The sequence below is a fragment of the Tribolium madens genome, unplaced genomic scaffold (genome assembly GCF_015345945.1).
Source record: "Tribolium madens isolate multiple individuals breed KSU strain unplaced genomic scaffold, Tmad_KSU_1.1 Scaffold_20;HRSCAF=117;Tcas5.2_LG4, whole genome shotgun sequence".
In the NCBI taxonomy this organism is placed as follows: Eukaryota; Metazoa; Arthropoda; class Insecta; order Coleoptera; family Tenebrionidae; genus Tribolium; species Tribolium madens.
In genome coordinates, this window is record NW_025400985.1 from 10347575 (window position 1) to 10364595 (window position 17021).

The 17021-nt window shown below is 34.4% G+C and overlaps 5 protein-coding genes across 6 annotated transcripts; 1 reads left to right on the forward strand and 4 right to left on the reverse strand.

Moving 5' to 3' along the window:
- The first annotated feature begins 13 nt into the window (after positions 1-13).
- On the forward strand, positions 14-1092 carry LOC123005009. The gene is made up of 2 exons (XM_044398596.1): positions 14-161; positions 210-1092. Exons 1-2 carry the CDS (start codon positions 90-92, stop codon positions 1062-1064), a joined length of 927 nt encoding a protein of 308 aa, XP_044254531.1. The 5' UTR covers positions 14-89; the 3' UTR covers positions 1065-1092.
- A 4-nt stretch (positions 1093-1096) lies between these two features.
- On the reverse strand, positions 1097-2439 carry LOC123005008 (malate dehydrogenase-like). Its single transcript, XM_044398595.1, has 4 exons — positions 1896-2439; positions 1646-1846; positions 1372-1594; positions 1097-1327 (listed from the first exon to the last, which is right to left on the reverse strand). Exons 1-4 carry the CDS (start codon positions 2370-2372, stop codon positions 1098-1100), a joined length of 1131 nt encoding a protein of 376 aa, XP_044254530.1. The 5' UTR covers positions 2373-2439; the 3' UTR covers position 1097.
- Positions 2440-2613: 174 nt separating this feature from the next.
- On the reverse strand, positions 2614-4050 carry LOC123005232 (peroxiredoxin-5, mitochondrial). The gene is made up of 3 exons (XM_044398892.1): positions 3879-4050; positions 3656-3790; positions 2614-3604 (listed from the first exon to the last, which is right to left on the reverse strand). The coding sequence occupies exons 1-3, from the start codon at positions 3981-3983 to the stop codon at positions 3281-3283; spliced, it is 564 nt and encodes a 187-aa protein (XP_044254827.1). The 5' UTR covers positions 3984-4050; the 3' UTR covers positions 2614-3280.
- A 375-nt stretch (positions 4051-4425) lies between these two features.
- On the reverse strand, positions 4426-5913 carry LOC123005233 (RNA-binding protein Rsf1). The gene is made up of 2 exons (XM_044398893.1): positions 5806-5913; positions 4426-5421 (listed from the first exon to the last, which is right to left on the reverse strand). Exon 2 carries the CDS (start codon positions 5415-5417, stop codon positions 4860-4862), a length of 558 nt encoding a protein of 185 aa, XP_044254828.1. The 5' UTR covers positions 5418-5421; positions 5806-5913; the 3' UTR covers positions 4426-4859.
- Positions 5914-6742: 829 nt separating this feature from the next.
- On the reverse strand, positions 6743-9309 carry LOC123005231 (mediator of RNA polymerase II transcription subunit 17). Of its 2 annotated transcripts, XM_044398890.1 has the most exons (5): positions 9131-9309; positions 8390-9078; positions 8134-8339; positions 7174-8085; positions 6743-7121 (listed from the first exon to the last, which is right to left on the reverse strand). In XM_044398890.1, the coding sequence occupies exons 1-5, from the start codon at positions 9217-9219 to the stop codon at positions 7116-7118; spliced, it is 1902 nt and encodes a 633-aa protein (XP_044254825.1). In that variant the 5' UTR covers positions 9220-9309; the 3' UTR covers positions 6743-7115. The 2 variants fall into 2 exon arrangements, with proteins under 2 accessions (XP_044254825.1, XP_044254824.1); XM_044398889.1 differs by having other exon boundaries at positions 6743-8085.
- Positions 9310-17021: the final 7712 nt, after the last annotated feature.

Here is a 17021-nt window from a genome sequence, read left to right on the forward strand (position 1 = left end):
TCTTTTAATCCAATTTCAGCAGATCACCACATCTCATTTTTCTTGTCATTACAGACGTCAAAAATTTTTCAAATGTTATATTGTCTAAAATGGCGTATTCTATGTTCGAATGTCCCAAATTACACAATGCAAGGTCCCTGAAACTGTATACAGAGGAATGTGTAGGTATAAAGCCTTTCTCCTTTGTCATTTTAACCACATTTTTGCAGGAACATCACTTATCTTTTCGTCACAAAAAATTACCCCCAGATTTCGACCTGGATCGTTACCACACCCAAAATTTAAGACAGTCAGCAGACAGTGATAGTTACTCAATTCAAGCTCACACTTCGCGACATAAGAGATGTCCCATTTACAACCACATTTACGTCAGTGTGAGCGATCAAAATGACGGTGATTTTGTCCCTAAAAACCGCAAAAAGATCAAAACCAAGTCGAAGAAGTCAGTCATTGAGAAACTGGAAGAAACGTATTGGGCAAACTGGAAACCGGACAAAAATAAATCCAAGCAAAAATTTATCGACTCAATGAGCAACAGGAAGTCGTTGGAAATTCAAGTGATCAAAAGCGCCTCTGATAAAAGGCGCAGAAAAATTCTAGTGTACCCCTGCCCTGGAGACCATCTCGACGAGACCCAAATTGAAAAAATTAAAATCACGAGTAAGTCACAAGAAATCCAAACTGATGATATTCCCGAAACTCCTAAATTGAAAGAAGATGCGGAGGCTGGCACTGAAGAAATTTTGGTGGAGAAAAAGTCTGAGGAAGAGCTCGAGGATAACAAGTTTTTAAAACACACTGACTCCTTCATACTCAACTTGAAGAAACAGCACGAGGAGAAGGAAAGTTTCGACCAACCCAAATGTATCAGACTGTACAAAAAGCCGGCAAAATTGACGTCGAAAAATTACATCAGAGGGGGCTCCTACCCCTTAAAATCATGCCTGAAGAAAGACAGCAGTTTCAGTAAGGGGAGCCACCGATTGGGGCGTCCAGGAAGCCCCATAATCATCTCCAGCAACTTCAGCAGTAAAACCAAATACATCAGAACTCACCGGCATTAAATTTCACCAAATAAAAGATTGAAAAATTCTTGGTCAATTAATATATTGTATACCGGCAACTCTGTTGCATTCTTGTACTTTCTGTTTCAAAAGTTCGTCACAAGTCCTTTTTACTTTAAATTTTGGGGGTACTGAAAAGTCTCCATGGATGAATGTTTGCCCCAGGAGAATATTCTCGACGATGTGGGGCACGGCGGCCCTCAATCGAGACGTTTCCATTTCGTTTATTTTAGGCATATGTGTGGACATAACCCCTTGCGGGCCTAAAAACTGTTAAAATGGGTTAATTTGGAGGTGGTTTTGTTACCTAGTTTGACTATTGAAGTCATGTATGGCAAAAACTCCCCAATGTGGCCTGTTTGAGCCACAAATGCGCATTCCACGCAGTGTTTCTCCCCTTTTAGTGCTTTTACGACTAAATCAATGAAACGCGAGATTGCTACTGCTTTCGAGTAGCAAAATAGTGAACCTTTGCAGAGAAGGGTTTCCTCGCCGTGTGCTATAGCTTCTTGTAATTTTTTGTACAAGTCCTGGAAGCCTCACATCAGGTTTTGCCTAATTTTGTACAATGAATTTTTTACCGGATTGAATTGAACGTTTGGTTTTGTTTGTGAGACGACAGGAATTGTGGTTTTTGGACTTAAGCCGCCAATGATCGGGCAGAGGACTTCTCCAGGGTCCTTATTGGTGTGTTCAGCAATGAAGGTGTTGGCAATCATCGATGCTACTGTTGTCACTCCAATAACTTTCCTCGGGTCATAAGTCTCTGCCTTTTTGTACTCCTTCAAATTATGTGATTAAGAGAAAGTTGATAAGTGTTTATGAGGTTACTTCGGCCACCATCGGCACTAAAGCTTCAATTGGGGGTTTCGCGATGCAATAAACCGCCTCCGGATTAAACTCCGCCAAAAACATAGCCGCATTCCTCACATTGTCCAAATTCTTATCAAACAACTCTCTCTGGGTCGTTCCAGGTTTTTCCTGGCAGCCGCCCGTGGATATGACCACATGCGCCCCCGTTATGGCATTTTTCATAGATTTGCAAGAGAACGATTTCAATTTCGTTCGCGTATCTATTTCATTCAAGTCGCAAGCGAACGCATTCGTGTCGTGGTCTTCGTCAAAGAGTCGCAATTCGTGTATGTCAGGGTTTTGTTTTAGAAGGAGGGCGAGGTTGGAGCCGGCACTGCTCAAGGCATCCAAGAGGGTAACGACGGGTTTGATGGGGTCTTTGGGGGGACACAGCGAAGACAAGAAACGAAGGGTTTTGTTAAGGACACTGGGGGCTAATTTTGATTGCAAAAACATTTTTCAGAGGGAATTTTGAGTGATTGTGGCATTTTTTTGACATTTTCAGTAAAGTGATATTTAACAAAATATGTGAACTTTTTGGTTTTGTTTAAAGAATTTTGCCAAATAAAGTAAATAAACATTAAATTTTATCGTTTGCAATGATTCTGAATTTAGTAAAAAACGAATATTAAAACTGGGTTGTCTGAAGTGTTAACTTGGTTGCATATGTTGTTTAACAATTTTTCAAAATGGTATAATTGTGCGACGTGTTTATATTATTTGTATTTTAAATAATTTATTGAATATGTAATAACTGTTGTAATATAAATGACAAAGATCCGCATTTGGATGGTTAAATAATTCAGCATTACTTATTTAATCAATATTCTACTGAATTTAATATTCCTGTTAAATACAAGAGAATCTTTCTTAATTATTTATTTAGTAATATTCGTATCATGGTTTAAACTGAGGTCAGTCAGTTGTAGAAATTGCAGAACCAATCAATACGATTTGCATAATTAAAACTTATCGATACTTAACAAATGAATTGCAAGAAAATTTTCCTTGCACTCAATTTTATAAAATTATTTTTTAGGAACTTAATACATAGAAGGAAGAAATAATTGCTCAATAGTTTCTTATAACGGTTTATGATAATTATATTACTAGTACTATATAATTAATAAACCTATTTATAAAATATCCAGTGAATATTATTTGGTCATTGTGACGAGCCTTGAAATTATTGCTTACACTAACAATTTTTAATTTTTTAAAGTAGGAACCAAGTGAACTTTTGCACTTAACAGAAATATCATTTCTATGAAAAAATATCATTTCTTAAAAAAGTTATGCAAAGTCCCTATCCATAAAATAAAATCATGCAACATTACAAACAGAAATTACTCTTGAATGTTATTTTACAACTTGATGGCGTTAGCTAAAGAGCAGGTCAGCCCAGTCCCGTCAGGCTCAACCTGAAGCGACGTAATTTTCCCGTTGTCAACCACCATGGAGTACCTCTTGCTCCTAGTTCCCCCAAGAGGGGCAATATCAACAGTCAAATCTAGAGCTTTAGTAAAAGCAGCTGAAGGGTCAGCCAAAAGTCGAATCTTTCCGGTTGTTTTTTGGTCCTTGGCCCAAGCTGCCATAACAAATGGGTCGTTTACAGAAACGCAGAATATCTCGCTGACCCCTTGACTCTTCAACTCGTCAGCTTTTTGTACATAACCGGGTAGGTGAGTCTGCAATTATTGCATAAATCAATGGCAATTGCGCTACTCAAGGCCACTTACTTTCGAACAACCTGGAGTAAAAGCACCAGGGACTGCAAAAACGATTATTTTTTTACCAGCTGCCTGTTGGGCTAAGTTGACTTTGTTGGTTGGGAGGTCTTCAAAGAGGTCCACGTTGGGGAGGGAGTCTCCGACCTATGGTACGAAATCGTGTTGTTTATGGTAAACAATAATATAACCATTTTGTCAAATGTGATATTACATAATGAAAGAATATACCTACCTTTGCAGGCATGTTGAGTGCTGCTGTTGTTCTCAGTGTTCTCTTAATAAACTGACTCAATGAACTGCAAATGATTCTGCTCGATGTTAGTTGACAAACATTCATTTTATATGCACACCGGCTTAATTATTTAGAAAACGAATAAGACAGAGACAGATATGACCTTGGTGTTCAAAACGACTGCGCAGTGCAATCATGCATGCACCTGTATTATTTAATTTTTAATTCCCAAGGCAATTCATTGTAAATTAATTTTTAATAATTCATCCGGAAAGTAAATTTTTAACTAAAATTCAAATTCTGCATATAAACTTGTATCTAATAAAAGTAATGCAAACAAAAGTTTGTACATTAGATAAGTACCATAATCGTGCTAATGTAAAAACACACTAAGAATTCTTTAAATTCTTTGCAAATTGCAATATGTATAATACAACTTTTTTACAATAACTCGTTTAAAAAGTTAAGCGTTTTTATTTTAAAATCTTAAGATGGAATTACTAGAAAAGGAAAGTTTAAAAGGCAACAATGGATAAGAAATGAACGATAGATCTAACACTTTTATTATTAGTATTGAGCTTTTGTACAAATAAAGGGTGGCGAATGCTACTTTATAAAAAACATCGATTCGGTAATAGTAACTGAAGGTATTATTACCGTAACAGTGATTCATCCCACAAAGAAATTAATTGATGAAAAACAGTGATACACACTGTGTATACATTGGAAAGCCATTAAAAATCGTGTAGTAACACGTGATATTTGTATAGGTACTAGGTTTTATTTCACTCTTATGTAGTAATAAAATAAACATCTAAAGTTGCCTTTTGCAACAATTATGTTTCTCGAAAAAGTCTTCATAAACTCCAGATCTATTGTACTTAATCTAATGTCATACATCACCAGCTTTCCTCAATGTTGTACTGAACGAAATATATAAAAAATAAGAATACAAATAAAGATTGCTTAAACGTAGCTTAACTAGTGTCTTGGTGGGGCTGCCGCCGGCGACCTTGACCTGAACCTGGAGCTACTGTCGAATCTCCTGCCTCCGCCACCACCTCTTCCATTGTAGCTATCACTTCTGCCATATCCATCTCTCCTTCTGCTAAAATCCCTGCCGTATGAGCGCCCCCCGTCGTCGCGCCTTCCTCCCCCGTATGAATCAAAGCGGCCTCCGGGCCTTCCGCCTCGGCCGCCTCTGAAGCCGCGATCGCCCCCATAACCGCCCCCGCGGTATGGCGGGCCACCCCTGCCTCGGCCACCTCTGAACCCTCCTCGGCGAGACTTGCCCCTAGCAATCTCGACTCGCAGTTTCGAGCCCAAGAAATCGGTGCCGTTGAGACTATCACAGGCCGATTCGGCGTCGCTGTGATTGATAAATTCGATAAAAGCGAAGCCTGGGGGATTGAAAGCCACCCATACAGAGTTCAGTTTTCCGTACTTTTCAAACTCGGTTTCGAGGTCTTCCTTCTTGACGCTGTCTGTAAGACCGCCGACGTAGACTCTGGCGCTTCTTTCGGGGTCTCGTTCGCCCATGGTTCTGTGGAACGTAGAAGCATTGCGTAGATAAGGTCAAACTATCAGTCGTTTGGGCGAATTCGTACTTTTAAGCGATTTGGGTACAAAACAAGAGAGGTTAACGTGCAATTTACCGGCCGTGGATGATTCATCGTAGCTCGAGCTAGTTATGGGTCCGAATTCGGAATACTTAACTAAATTAACGATGAGTACCCAAGTCGTGGTGGTGACGCACTCGTCGAGACTTTGCAAAGCAAATCAAAAACAAAATGTCGGGTATGGCAGGGCGTCGGTTTTTAGGTACAGAATACTGACGAGATTCGCAGCCAAAACGCCGATTTGGTTACAAGAAATTATAAATACGATGATTGCGCTGTCGCAGATACTATTTTTACAACTAGATTACCCAAATTCGAAGCGTTGGTCAACGGAGATTAACGGAGTTTTTATAGGTAACACAACAGCGATCGAAGTTTGCTTTGGAAATGAATGGAAATGGACCAACCCGCGAGCCCCGGATCTTCGACGCGCTGTGATAGGCCCGGGCAAAGCGGGGCTGCCACGCTGGTAAACAGAAAAACACCAAACAAATATTTGAAAAACCCACATGTGATTCATTTTTGGGTTTTTGATTCTCTTTTTTAACTTATGAGTATTTTTTTGTCCCACAATTAAAGTTTTATAAAAATCCAACCCAAATTTCTGATATTTACTTTACAAAATCTTAAGAAAGACCATAAGTGGTTTTTTGCTCAATTTTTGTGACCGATGACCACCAAAGATTTTTTTGTTATACAAGCAATTTTTAAAAATTTAAAATAAATTTTTTATATTTAATAATAATTCTTTGTGTTCGTAATCGATTTTTTGATTAATTTTTTATGATTGCGAGAGCAACTTTTTGTTCTAGTTTTTGTTAAAAATACTTTTTAAAATCCAACCCTCTGATATTTAATAAAGACTATAGGTAAGTGTTTTTTTGTTAAATTATTTCTTTGTTCCTTCGAGCGATTTCTTTCTATTTTTTGTTATCAGAAGAATCTTTAAAAGTCCAACTCAAACTCCTAATACCTATTTACTTAACAAAATAAGGCCACAAGTGGCTTTTTGTTCAATATTTTTGTGCCTATGGACGATTTTTTTGTGACCACCAAAGACTTTTTGTTTCATTTTTAAGAAAATAATAACTGAACTCAAAAAATAGGATTTATTTAACACTTAAAAAAAATAGAAGACAAAGATATTAAAAAATCAGAGACAAATTGAGAAGTATCATTTGAAACGAAGGAATGGCAATCGATTTAAAATTATCCCCATTTTAAAGTAAAGAAAAAGACGAAAAATTTTTTAAATAGAATTTAATCACTTAAATTGGCCTTTTTTTTTTAAATAAATACAACTTTTAATCGCATTCGCATTGACAATAGGTAAATGTAATATATACATACATATAAGAAGGTAATATTTTAAACACAAATCTAAAATAGAGGGATTTGAAGGTTTTAAATAATTATTTTTGATAATCGCACATCAATCAATCAAATCAAAGACTTCTTTCTTTTCCTAGTTCATATAGTTGAAAGAACAGCTTGTGCGACTTTAGAAGTAAAGTAATTTTTGTTTTTTTCAACAAACAGAAATTTGAAAAAGTTCGTAATGATCCTTGTGACGTAAGTTACATCACGAATTAAACAAACAACTTCCATGGTTTGATTCCTATAACTTTTACAAAAAATTATTATTTCCAAACCTACGAGCTACTCGTCAAACTCGCCATTAACAACTCCATCTTATGTAAGAAATTTCTGCCTTCCATTTTCTCCAACCTAACATCTCTAAACTGTCCCCCTAAATGTTCCCACTTCCTCTCAGTAACCAACCTACTTGGAAAAAAGTCACTTCTTGGCGAATGAGCCACCGAGACTTGAATACCCGTCTGTGGTTCACACCTAACCGCTATAATCCTGTCACCAGTTGGAGAGGCCAATAGACAAGAACTGGCATTTCCCAACGGCTCGACAGCCCCTGTGCCTAAATGATTAGAATTGGCCAAAAACTGCCACCCCATTGTCTTCGCCAACGCTTGCACCGCCAAAATCTGATGTTGGTTAATGTGACAAAAAATCAAATCGCGCAGCTCTTGAGGCTCATAACTCATATGCATGACTTTGCCATCTCTGCAGATGCATTTAAGGCTTTTTTCACCCACGTGGATGACGAGAGGGGTCCGACAGAGGGCGTCGTACCCATGAGTGGAAATATTTATTTTAACGCATGATTGCGTAGGGCTGTTTAAAGTGTTCCAGTGGGAACTTATAAGAGGATCTTTGACTTCTTTCGCTATTGTATCAAGAACATATTCAGTGCGCAATCTCATGAAAAAATGTTGCGCTTGTTTGATGATTTGTTCAAGAAGTGTTTCAGACTTCGTCATTTCGAGTAATTCATATCTGTCTGCGGCCATTGGTCCTGCCAACATGCGTTTCTTAGAGGGGCCCAATGGGCCTGTCGCTGGGTGAGGAAACGGATGATGGGTGTTTTTGTGGTGCACTTCTCTCAACAGCTGATGCAATGAGTGTTCCAATACGTGATCATGATCTGTTTTTGATGAGTTATTATTTTGTTGTTTCTTGTCGCCTGCAGTTGAGTGACATAACCCTATTATTAACTGAATTCCGGGAAAAACCTAAAATTAGTCATAAGTCAACATGAAAGTGTTAATAAACGCAATTACAGTGGCCATAATTTGATTTCCTACAACCATATGTGGGATAGGTGCTTGCAACTGAACTGCTTCTTTAGCAAGTTGGTTAAACAACTCTTTACAAAATAAAACATTTTGTGCTGCTTCTAATTTCTGTTGCCAGTGCATGTCAGGGTTTGAAGCTGGAGGGCCTGACCCTAACAAATTCACATTGACGCTACAGAGATCTTCTTGATCTGAAATAAATGAATTACAATCAAATTCGATCAATTCAAGTTAGAAGCACCTTTTTGACATAAGACTTCAATGTATGCAACCCCTTGTAATTCTGACGGAATTGACACTCTTAAAGCTGAATTTGCTTTAGCGGGTGTTGCCCCTCCAGGTACTGGACTACTTGGGGGGCTATTTGTCTTGTCATCGTCTTCGGCTTTAGTAACTTCGAAAGTCCCAGTTTGCGTATATTTCGAACCAGCCGTTCTGTAGCTGAGATCTCCAATAATGGTATTTGACACTTTTTTCAGTCTCCAGTTTTGTCTCAACCTTAATAACTCTATATGAAAATCAGGAATTGTCCTATTTCTTGCCGCTTCATTTTGGGAAGTTTTCAGTCTTTCAGCACCAGTGAGTAAGACACTGGCAGCGCCCGCTAGTGCCTTTTTGCGGGCGTAAATCTGTACCATGGGTTTTGTTTCAATTGGTTCTTGCTGGACTGGGTCCAAAACCATGTAACGTTTCTCTTTAGCAATAGCGAGAACGTCAGCCAAGACGCAGACTTCTTGGAATGCGTTGCGTAGTTTGTTTCTAGCCGAGTCCCACGGCCACAGACTTGATTGGAAAGCATCTTTGCTATCAGAATCGGATTTATTGTCGTCAATTGCGTCCCCTGGTTCTTTTTTAAAGTCAATGTCACTGGTTTTGCTAAAGTCAATTTTTTGGGCGTATTTAGTGAGACTCTCGGATAAAGTCAATGGACTGGAATGAAAATGTTGATCATTTAAATGACCTGAAAAGTTTGAATGCTTACGGTTGGTATATTTCCGTCCCATCGTATGTGATTTCTTGTATTTGGTTTTCTATGGGGGCTTCCACAGATATATTAACCGAGTAAGACATTTTTACACTTAGAATTATTTAATTTAACAAAACAACATTTATTTGTTTATGGTACCGTTTTTTGACGTTTTGAGGTTAGCGCAACCCTGAACGTCACGGCGTCCGTCGATAAAGTAGAAAGCTGGATTTGAATTAATTTTTAAATTTAGCAAAAATAATTTTATAATTATAATTATTTAACTATTAATCCGTTTAATCATCATTAGAATTTTAAGGAAACAGATGTAAAAACAAATTGCTTTTTACACTTTAATATCTTCTACTTTATCAAGTCTTATCAATGGTAAACTTGAAAGTTTGAGGTATGTACAGTTGCGGAATTAAAATTTCGGGCAGTAGGTATTGTCATTTTCATAATCTAAACTCTAAAACAACCTTTAGGAACATTAATAACGTCATTTTCTACTCTTGTCATGTTTATGTCATTTTGTCTCACCTATTTAAATACTTTCAAAAATAACGTCACCGATAGAAAAGTTTAATTGTCAAATGTCATTCATGATGACAGTTTATAGTAAACTTTTTGAAGTGACAAAAAATACTGCCCTAAATTTTAATTCCGCAACTGTACATACCTCAAACAGGTCCGGAATAAGGTTTTTATTCTTTATATTTTTTAATCTAAGGTAAAATAAGCAAACAAATATGATAGCGCTTAATTTGCAAGGACAAAAATAATAATCAAGAATAATATTATTTTTTCTACGACTCTAACAGAAAATAAGTTTTTTTTTCTATTTCGGTGTTAGAATAAGTCTATTCCAGCACCCAAATGACGTCATTTGAGTGCTGGAATAACTCGTTGGCGTTAATTTAATTTTAATGACGGACTTTCTTTACAATTCATTTCCAAATGTGAAAATAAGAATTATTTTTATTTTTTACAACAGCCTAAAATTATTCCACATAAATGTCGCCAACCGTCGCAAAATTCTCTAGAAAAAAAAACAAAATTTTCGTTTTTTAATTTATAAAATGATATAAAGCGGTAAAATAGAAAAAATAGTATAAAGCACTTGTTGCAGAAGGTTCTTCAAGCACTCATTTGTTCCTCAACTCGCCGCTACGCGGTTCGTTTCGGCATTTCAGATTTGTGCTTGAATAGAAACCTTCTGCAACTTGTACTTTAATATACTATTCTTGCATTTTTTTACATTGACTTAACTTGTTAATTTATTTGTGAAATTCTACCCCTAATTTCAGAAAGGAAAGTGGCCAATTACTTGAATTACTCTTCAGAGAAGTAAGACTTTTATCTTTTTTCACTTCTTCAATAGCAACACGAAAACATACTGATAGATTCAATAGCGATACTGGTACCTAATTGTAATTGTTAGTTTTGAAGTTTTTCTGCTGGGTCTTAGGAAAAATATGTATCAATAGATAGACCTAAGTAATAACTTTGGAGGAAAGTGTCTTTTCCTTTTTTGGTGGTCTCGGGCAGTAACTTTCATTTATGGGAAGAAAAGATATACTTTTCTTTCTTGAAATTCAATAGTTATTGTATTAAAAAAATACTTTTCTGGTAGGTACATAAATAATAATTTACTAATAGATAATCCAATTCCAATTTTATAAAAATATAAGTAACTTTTTCTGTATACATACAAGCGTTTTTGAAGATATTTTTCCATTTATAACATATAGATAATATATAATTCGCTTCTGTCATGAATTACGTTCAAATATTGAAATAGTAGTTTTCTCATTTAAACGACACGGTATCTGTTTAAAAGAATATAATATATCATAAAAATCTTTGCCTCTGTTGACATTAATTATCATATATAAACAGTAATGACCACATAAAACAGAAGAACTCATTTGTAACTACGTGCTATTCCACGCTATATTTTTTCCGCTACTTAATAAATATTTTTTAATTTTTTCTGGTGGAGATATTCCAAAACTGTCAAAATATAAAATATTTCTTAAATATGGTTTGTTTATGTAACATACCCAGTGTGAACTATAACAATTAGAGGGTTGAAAATTAATTATACCTGATTCATCTTTACTAATTTTTTTTGGTAACATGTCAATTGAAAAAACACCTCGAAAATTTCGCGTAGCTTCATGAGGCAAACCCGAATCTTTCATAATATCAGATATTTCTATATTACTTAAACCCGATTTCCTATCAATTTTATTCCTTGTCCATATGTCTTCGTCTTCTTTTTTTTATACCATCTTGAAAGGCTTTTTGTGCTAATTTAGTACCAGCATAACCAGCAGCACCTAACCCCAATACTTTGGCTACAGCTAACGCTGCAGGAATTAAAGCAGGTAAAAATCCACCTATCTGTGTTGGAGAAAATTTGATATTACAATATTTTTTCTTCTCTTTTTTACACTTTTTAATTTCATCAATCTGATTTTCTCTTAATTTAATAGTATTATTAGGTCTTTCTGTTAAATCGAATCTTATATTACAATCTATTCTTTTTTCTTTACAACTTTGGAGTTTCTTTATTTGATTGGGTGATAAATATACTTTATAATCATTCATTTATTTAATTAAAAACTACTTCATTTCCAAATAAATTTTTCATCTATGATATTCATATTTGCAATTCTTTGAGATTCAACTACGGCATACATATAGTAATTAACATTTTGATAATCTTTTAATATCCAATTAACTTCTAGTTCAGATGATTTTGTTTTACTAAATAAATTTTCATCATTTTCTTTTGTTACGTCAAAAGCAACTACTAAATAGAGGTTACAAAAATCTTTATAGCTAACGCACGTACCTTCATCCAAATCTTTTTTATAATTACAAGAGAGGAATGCGGCATACAAGCGTTGTAAATCCTCATTATTCACCTGATATTCATAAGTAGGATGTTGGGTACCATTGATTTTAATATTTATTCTTTCTAAATTCATATTATCAAAAATRATCATTGTCTTGGTAAAATTATKGTTTCGTTCAGCTCTAGAAAAAACTATAAAAACTCTAGATATTTTATTTTGATTATTTACAACGCGCCAGTTCCCATTTCCAGAAAGAAAGTTAGATTTGCTAACTAAGAATGATGATAATATTTTTTCAGTTTCTAATGAGGGTTTTACTATTGGGATCCACAAACTAATATCAGATATTTCATAGTCATAATTTCCATCAACTTTAGCGTGTAATATATTTTTTACCCTATTTTTACGTAATTCGATACGAATTTTTCCATTCAAAACTTTGTTACAGTCTCGTACAAATCGGAAAATTTTAGATAAAGGAATAAATTTTGTTAAAAAAATTGTTTTTTCATCTTTTGTTAACAACCATCTCTCTAAATATCCTTTATTGAATGCAGAATTATTTGTGATTTTTGAAATAATAGTTTTTATATCAACGTCTAAATCTTTAAATTTTACCGATTTATCTTGCGCCTCATATTTGTATTGAGACGTATCTGCTGAATCTGCTGTGTCTGGATACCAACACAATTGTGATGCTGAAGTATCAGAAACATCTCCAGAAAATTCAAWCAGATTTGAAATTAACGTAGCAACACCCACATAATTTGTTTCTTCTATTAATACCTCTTCATAGAATAGCCTCACATAGTCAAAATCATTTATCCCATTATTTGATATAGTTGCATAATTATTTGGATTGTTTTTAATTTTAGATTTGACAAAAATATAAGCACCTGKTAAATGTTTCCATCCGCTTATGTTAGTTTCRAGCGTATACTGTTCAAGTTCTTTCACATTGATATTACTTTCTCTTATTTCATTGTAAGTATAACTTTTTGTTGATTCATCGATTACATGCATTTCATCAATACGCCATAAATTGTCCACAACGCTTTCCATTTATTTAAATAAAAAGAAGTCTGATGAAATCAGCCCCAGAGCCAAAGGCGAAGTCTTTTAAGAAACTTAAGCATTCAGCAGATTTTTAATAATCTCCTTTGATTTTTTAGTTAATCGATTCGCCCTGCCTGTCTTAGCCTTTTTCAATCCGTCGCCTCGTAAATGTTCATTCATCGATTTTTCTTTCATTTTGTTTAGAATTGGATTTATAATTTCTTCTTTATAAGTAGAAAACGGCGGCGATTATACGTATGTAGACGCTATATTTTTAATCCCTGAAGTCACACCTTGAATGATATCCTCTTTATTATTTTTCCAAAAAGGTTTTAATATATTACGATATAAAAAGCCTAATGCAGGTATAGCAAATTTTTTTATAGATTGAAAAATATTTCCACCTCTAATATCTCTATGATATTTAAGACCAAACCCATATTGTTTCGGAAATAATTGTTTTTTATGAACAACAAGTACCATTTATTCTACAAGAAAGACTTACTGAATATCTAGAACAAAATTTAAGCACTCTCCATTAAAATTTATCAACTGATTTAGCTAATTTGTAACGGAAATGCGAATATTAAATATATAATCCGTACGATTAATTGGTAAATATTTCGGATGCGTCGGTTCAATATTAATTAAAGATCTAGGTGAAATATTTGGAATAAAAGCGTATATAACATCACTTTTGAGATTATTTTGATAACTAGATGAAACTAGGGAGCAGTGAATCAAGATTTGATCAATATCTTTGGTGATATTACCAATTTTTGTTGCATAGTTTATTCCTTCTTTATATATTTTTTTATCAAATCCTAAAAGATCATGTATCTTACCGTGGGAAAAGTCAATTTCATAGTCTTTGTCGCGTATAATTAGCATAAAACGATTAGTTGCATAATTTACATCAAAATAAAACGGTGGTGTTTCAAACGTTCCAAAATATTCTTGGATATAATTATTTAATTCATTTTCATCGTGCAAACCGTTTGGTAATTTTAATATTTTCCACTCCGATTCATTTCTATCGTCTTCTTTTTTGATTTCGTTATTTTTGAGTTTGACTGCGAAGTCGTTTTTACCAGACTTGTATTTTATTTCGTTATTTTTATACTCTTCGGTAATGTTATCCCAACTATACCAGAGACTTGCTGTTTTTAAAGCAATTTCACCTTTCAATCCAGATAAATTAATAGGATTTTCAGAATAACTTATTTCAAAATCATTTTTTTTAGATCTAATGTGTATTAGGCTCATTTATTCAGTTTAAAAAAGCAAGTTGCGTCGAGAATATCTTTTTGTGATCTGATTTTTTTATGAGTTTCAGGTTTAACAATTTATCAAGTATTTCCACGCATTCATTGTATACATCAGTTGAATCATTTCCAGCATTTTTTGACGCAATTAATAGATTAAGACGTTCTACCATTTCATTCGGATCTGAAAAAATACCGCTTCCTTTTTCATAGAAAGGAATTTTTCGAATATCTTCTAAAACACTTTTATATTTTTTCAATTGTAAATTATCAATTTTTTCTTGTTCTTGTGATTTCTTTGCGTTTGTAAGGTGCGCATTTAATGATTTCAATTTAGTTGATATTTCGGGTATCGTTGTATCAATTTTTGCATTTCGACTTTTTTTGAATTTTTGGATTTGTTTTGAATTTTATGATTCGTTTTGAAAATTTTATTTTACAACTTGATTTTTATTTTAGTTTAATTAATTAATTCGTGTGAAACACGTCATGAGTCTAACGCGAAAGAATTTGCCCGCTATCAGGATTCGAACACGCAGCGAAATGTGTGCGACGCTTTAACTTCTGCGGTATCGCGGTTTAGCGATAAGCGTGCGTATTTGTGTTAAATAAATGAATACGTCTTTGCCTATTCATTTTATTAAAGCCGATGAAAAAGAACATTACAACATTAATAAATTAGCGCCAAAATGGCCTTTTATATTAATAATTATAGGACGAAGCGGTTCTGGTAAAACAAATACTGTTGTCAATCTTTTAAAATATTTATTTTTTGATACTTTTTATTTGTATGCGAAAGATTTAGAAGAACCTTATTATCAGTTATTACAAAATGTGTTTGATGATGAAAAAATTAGGCCTAAAGAACCTCATGAACATCAAAAACCGATAATTGAATCGTACTTTTCATCAGATATAGAAGACATAGTCGATGTAGACGAACTGGATAGAGATAAACAAAACTTGATTGTTGTTGATGATTTCGTAACGGAAAAAGATCAAAAGAAACTGATAGATTTAGCTATACGCGGAAGAAAAATGAATGCTTCAATGATTTATATAACGCAGGATTGGTACAGAGTGCCAAAATCAATTCGTTTACAATGTAATTATCTTTCAATATTTCCATCATGTGATGGTAATGATATAAGCTTAATATTTAGAGAAAAAGGGTTGGATAAGAAACTCAGGAAATATTATGAAAATAATATTAAAAATTTTGATTGCTTAACTATTGATTTCAAAACTCCTGAAATGAAATATAGAAAGAATTTTACGCCCATAAATGATTGGCAGGGCGTCCCTGAAAGGGACTACGGCTCCACAGGCCAGCTCAGAAGCAAAGCCGAAGACGATGACATCTGAATACGTTCTTAGAAAAAATAGAAGAAAAGGTGGAAAAGCAACAAGAGGACCGCCAGGTATAGGATTTAATCTAACAGAAAACGGCGATTATGATATCGCAGGACACAAATTAGTTAATGTAAAACAACCAGAAAACCCCGGTGATGCTGTTAATTTACAATATTTAGCATCAGCGTCCACAAAATGGACTAGTGCTTTGCATGCTGCTATGGATAAAGTCAACGATAATATGATCAATAAAGATGATTCAGAAAGCGTTTTAAAAATCGTTAAACCTGAACTCAGTAACATGATCAAAAAAGATGATTCAGAAAGCGTTTTAAAAATCGTTAAGCAATGGTTAGATTCGGTGAATATAACCGCTACAAAAGATATATCGATATTGGTATTAGAAGATTAGTTAAAACTGCTAATGCAATTGATAAATATGATGTTGTCAATAAAGGACAACTAGATGATACCTGGCAGAGGCAGTCCAAAGACAGCCGTTTACGGAGAAAGGTTAATTAACGTGGAAACTGAATTAGTGAAAAAACTCATTATTCTTTTTTACAATTTGTAGGAAAAATTCGTTTTGTTAAAGAAGTTCATGGACAAAAGGCTGTTACTTTGCTTGACTTTTCTTTTGATGGTGAACTATTTCTTAGAATACCAATAGATGTGGAAGTTATAAAATTCTACTCAACGGCTAATTTGAAAGATTTGGATATTAGTACTAATAAAGGAACAATAGATCTTTCAAAACCCTTTTCTATTAAAGAGACTGATTTATTACTTTTTAGGATAAAAAAAGACAAAGTAAACACAGATGAAAATCTCGGTGTTTACAATCACAATAAACCATATAAATTAAGTATTCCAATTTTTTTTTTATATGTTAGTCAAGTTTTCTTTATAATTATCAGTCTTTGACCTTCATGCGCATTGCGCGTTTACAAAAATAAACATATGTAATAAGGGGCTTTGTAAACTGTTTATTTAGGCTCACTATTACAACTTATTTAATATTAAATTACACTAAGTTCGATTCAAATCAGCGCGATTATAGAATGCGGTAACCGAAAGTAAATATTCGCGGACTTCTGACCAATTTGGGACCCCACGGATGCCCTGGTGATTCAGAAGATAGCCTACGAGACCAGTTGGGACCCCAAGGATGCCCGATTGATGCAAGTACAGCCCAACAAACCTAGCTTGAACCGCGAGATGCGCAGACGAGGAAGCGACACAGAACTATGTGGGACAAGGAGAGATGAGCGAGAGTACACTCAGTGGCATATTTTTTTTTGTATTTGTAAGAAAATGGATTTGTAGTTAAATTTTTACAGTAACATTTATTAATCAACCTCATAAATT

What these genes read in the sequence shown, in the direction of transcription:
- LOC123005009 (XM_044398596.1), top strand. Translation starts at nt 90, where the DNA reads ATGGCGTATTCTATGTTCGAATGTCCCAAATTACACAATGCAAGGTCC. An exon ending in AACTGTATACAGAGGAATGT is followed by an intron (nt 162 to 209) that starts GTAGGTATAAAG and finishes ACATTTTTGCAG; the next exon opens with GAACATCACTTATCTTTTCG.
- LOC123005008 (XM_044398595.1), bottom strand. Translation starts at nt 2,372, where the DNA reads ATGTTTTTGCAATCAAAATTAGCCCCCAGTGTCCTTAACAAAACCCTT. An exon ending in CAAACGTTCAATTCAATCCG is followed by an intron (nt 1,595 to 1,645) that starts GTAAAAAATTCA and finishes TGAGGCTTCCAG; the next exon opens with GACTTGTACAAAAAATTACA. An exon ending in GACTTCAATAGTCAAACTAG is followed by an intron (nt 1,328 to 1,371) that starts GTAACAAAACCA and finishes AACAGTTTTTAG; the next exon opens with GCCCGCAAGGGGTTATGTCC.
- LOC123005232 (XM_044398892.1), bottom strand. Translation starts at nt 3,983, where the DNA reads ATGAATGTTTGTCAACTAACATCGAGCAGAATCATTTGCAGTTCATTG. An exon ending in CACTCAACATGCCTGCAAAG is followed by an intron (nt 3,791 to 3,878) that starts GTAGGTATATTC and finishes TTCGTACCATAG; the next exon opens with GTCGGAGACTCCCTCCCCAA. An exon ending in TTACTCCAGGTTGTTCGAAA is followed by an intron (nt 3,605 to 3,655) that starts GTAAGTGGCCTT and finishes CAATAATTGCAG; the next exon opens with ACTCACCTACCCGGTTATGT.
- LOC123005233 (XM_044398893.1), bottom strand. Translation starts at nt 5,417, where the DNA reads ATGGGCGAACGAGACCCCGAAAGAAGCGCCAGAGTCTACGTCGGCGGT.
- LOC123005231 (XM_044398889.1), bottom strand. Translation starts at nt 9,219, where the DNA reads ATGTCTTACTCGGTTAATATATCTGTGGAAGCCCCCATAGAAAACCAA. An exon ending in GGGACGGAAATATACCAACC is followed by an intron (nt 9,079 to 9,130) that starts GTAAGCATTCAA and finishes TTTTCATTCCAG; the next exon opens with TCCATTGACTTTATCCGAGA. An exon ending in TGAAGTCTTATGTCAAAAAG is followed by an intron (nt 8,340 to 8,389) that starts GTGCTTCTAACT and finishes CATTTATTTCAG; the next exon opens with ATCAAGAAGATCTCTGTAGC.